Here is a 3,873-nt window from a genome sequence, read left to right on the forward strand (position 1 = left end):
GGTTTCTACACACGATCTCAACAATATCGACAGTGGAATGTCCTCTCGTATGCACGTGTTCTCTTGCGCCAAAACTCACCAATCGTCACAGCACAAATGCCAGACCCAAGCGAGGTCCTTTCGGGAACACGCTGGCACCGCAGGTGCTGCCCACGTGATAAACCTTGGTTGCTTGCGAGTTCCACGAGCCCTCGCGATTGGAACGGATTGTTATAGCATTGCGCACTCTATATCCTTGCGTGATATAACTTTTGGCTGGCATCCTTTTCACCTGTTAGCAAGACTCCTCTCTGCACTATATGAGCGAAATGCCTCTAGGATTTGATGGCTCCTCCTTTGGACGATTTCCGCTTCCAAGTTGGATGCCTTCTCCCAATAGAAGTTCCCTTGCGGCATCGACAGCGAGATCTCTCACTCGTTCTATGGTAGAAAGTGGATCCATCTCCTCATGCCGCTCGAATCCTTCCTTTTTAATAATTGCCTGGAAAGAATTTAGCAATAGGAATTCACAAGTTCACAAACAGAACGTTATTTCTGAAGAGAAAAAGCTAAAGCGATGTCACCTGCGTGCTATTTCTCCCTGGAGTGACCTCGTGCTTCCGATGTGTGTCTTCTTCCTTGCCGTCAGTTGAGATGATGAGAAGCCTCATATAATAAACTATATTTCGAAACCGCTGATAATAAAATCCTAAACAAAAAGAAACATTTCGCGAAATATAACAATAGAAATCGCTCGAAAATCGCAATAAGTGTCATCCTCCACATCGGGAGGACATAGGACGAAAATGTCGCACTATTTCGATCAAGTCGACTGATTTTGTAATGGACGAAAAAATGCACGTCACAATATACAGGGTGTTCCAGAATAACCGTCAAATATTTTGTGTACAGATAAAGCGAACTAAACTGAGTCGAAAAGTCCTCTATCATTTTGCAATAATTAACAAGATATTAAGGGGATTCTAAAGCCATCTGTATTAAATCATATAATTTTTGTATAACAAATACTTTTTTCTCTTTCAGATTTGAAAATTCTTGTCCAAGATTAAAGTATATACATAAATACGTATTTGTGAAGTGAAATTTATGCCGAGAATGACCAAAAATTTCGAAATTAATATATTCTTTATCATTTCTTAGTATAAACATGGCGTCTCAAACTGTCAAATCGTGACAACATTTGTTTGATACGAAAGTTTGCACCTGTATTTACGAAATAGTAAACAGTAATATCGAGTATTATCGAGTAAAAAATTATTGAAAATTAATATTCGGCGATTTTTAGTAATTAATATCTGTGTAATTAATATATGTGTGTGTATATATATATATATATATATATATGATTTTAAATACAATACTAATAAATTGAAGAACAATCAATAACATACAAAGTATATTAGCAGTGATTTTTAATTTAGAGTAATTTAGAGCAAAAGCATCTAGCTGATCATTTATCTAAAACAAATCAGAAGGCTATTTCCGGATTAAATATTTAAATTATTTGTTATGTAGTCTTTAATTCGATTTGATATCTTCTGTTTGATATATGTTGTATACCGCCTCAAGGCCATTCTAATTGCGTAAGCATAGTTGTAAATGATTGTAGTAATATAAGAATCAACCAATTACAATCAAATAAAGAAAATATTCGATTATGATTAGTCAGTTGTTACAACTATAATCACTTTACAATTACGCAGTTGTAAAATGGGCTTTATATGTGCAGTAATCAATTATGTATATATAATGATTTGTTATAATAAACATGAAATTAGTACGTGTACGTATACATATGTTGGAATTTATATTGATGAATTTTACACAATAATGATGCATTCCTCGCATTAAATAATGCTTTTTGGTCTCTTTTTTGTTTAAATATGCATTTATTAGTTAAAAGTGTGATAAATATTAATGGAGGCGCATTTACGAAATTTTATGTACTTCATATCTGTAAATTATATTTTTTAAGAGCGTACGTACATAGTGTTTTCAAAAATAATTTATCCTTATTGCTACTGATGCTCACTACTGGTCTTCTTATTTTGTAATGAAGCGATGACAAATATATCTGTCATTTTTGTGTAATATTCATAAAATAGTTGAGCTGCCATGTGTCTAATACTCGTTATTATCTTTCTGTTTTCAGCATATTGTTCTGCAAAAGTCTAAAAGAATGGCCGAGGAGGAAAAAGCTATTCCCTCATCTATGACTCAGTGCTATGAAAATTATATTATAATTGACGTCGGTGCCAATCTAACGAATAAGAAATATAGTCGAGATTTGGATAGTGTAATACAAAGGGCGAAGGATGCCGGTGTACAAAAGATTATGGTAACCGGTGCTAGCATTCGTTCTAGTAAAGAGGCGCTGAGACTGACCAGAATATATCCCGGGACGCTTTACTCAACCGCCGGCGTGCATCCACACGACGCCAAATCTTGGGAGGAACCAAATACCTTGCGTGAATTGGAAGGTATAGCCAGTAATCCAGAATGCGTTGCGATCGGAGAATGTGGTTTAGACTACAGCCGTGATTTCTCAGCTCCAGAGGCGCAGCGCACTGTATTTCACAAGCAAATAGAATTAGCCTGTACATTAAATAAGCCACTAGTAATACATGAAAGAGGCGCGCAGAAGGATGTATTAAAAGTTCTTGACCAGTATAAGAATCGTCTGCCGCCTATTTTGATTCACTCCTTTATCGGCACTGCGGAAGAGGCACAGATTTATTTGGATCAAGGCTTTTATCTAGGCATCACGGGCTATCTGTGCAAAGATAAATCCGATAGTGGAGTTAGACAATTGCTAGAAGGAGGGCGAGCACCATTAGATAAGATCTTAGTGGAAACCGATGCGCCATTTATGTATCCAAATACCAGAGCCAGTAAATTACCCGTGCACGTAAAAGATGCTTTAACCGAACGGTCTATGACGTTTCTTCATCGTTACTGCACTTTCCAACGTAACGAACCATGTGCCTTGCCAGCAATCGTGGAAATGGTAGCGGCGTTTATGCGAATCACGCCAGAACAAGTTGCGCTGGCTACCGCTTTTAACGCTTTAAAATTATTTGGTTTAAATCAATGATAACAATACTTATAATTTCAGAGTTTAAGTTGTGCATAAGACTATATGACAACGGAATTAGATTTTAAAATAATAAGTATAAAGCTTCATCTGGAACCATAATATATATGTATTTCTTTTAGATGCGAATTCAAAGTTTTTTTATGTCGAATCAAATTGAATATTATTTCTTTTTTACATCCGAATCAAATCGAATCGAAATTTTATCCAAATCGAATTGAATTAAATCAAATTGAATCGTTGAAACATAATTTTTAACATAATTCAATATAATTATTATTAACAATATAATTATTATGTATTGTAATACATAGATAAATGATTTTGATGTAAAAAAATATTGATGCAAATTCACTGTATAAGATCTAGTGGTGCCAATGTCATAAAAAAATATATCTTTAATAAATATTAAGCTATACAGTTTAATTAGAATTTGTTTAAAAAAAAATCGTTTATTGTACAAGGTGTTCTATTTTAATCAATCCCATCAATATTTTCCAAAAATTTTGGAGAAAATTGATCAATAATTTTGGATCAAAACTATTGATACAAAAAAAAATATTTTAGATGAAAGTGGAATTGATTTCGAGGGGCGGGTATTTATTTATATTTTAGTTGTATTTTAGTTTTGCATATATTTTAGTTTTTTTCTAGGTGAAGAGACTAAAGAGATATAAAAATTACATTTTTTTAATGGAATTGTATAATTTCTAAAAAATTTCTATATAATGGCTTTCCAAATCAAAATTAATTATTTCAATAGCATAAAAGTCAAATGC

General features: G+C 33.7%; 1 protein-coding gene across 1 annotated transcript; it reads left to right on the forward strand.

Moving 5' to 3' along the window:
- Nucleotides 1-2,179: 2,179 nt before the first annotated feature.
- On the forward strand, nucleotides 2,180-3,094 carry LOC105623768 (putative deoxyribonuclease TATDN1). Its single transcript, XM_012205146.1, has one exon. It carries the CDS (start codon nucleotides 2,180-2,182, stop codon nucleotides 3,092-3,094), a length of 915 nt encoding a protein of 304 aa, XP_012060536.1.
- The last annotated feature ends 779 nt before the right edge of the window (nucleotides 3,095-3,873 follow it).

Source organism: Atta cephalotes (assembly GCF_000143395.1).
Source record: "Atta cephalotes unplaced genomic scaffold scaffold00064, whole genome shotgun sequence".
NCBI lineage: Eukaryota > Metazoa > Arthropoda > Insecta > Hymenoptera > Formicidae > Atta > Atta cephalotes.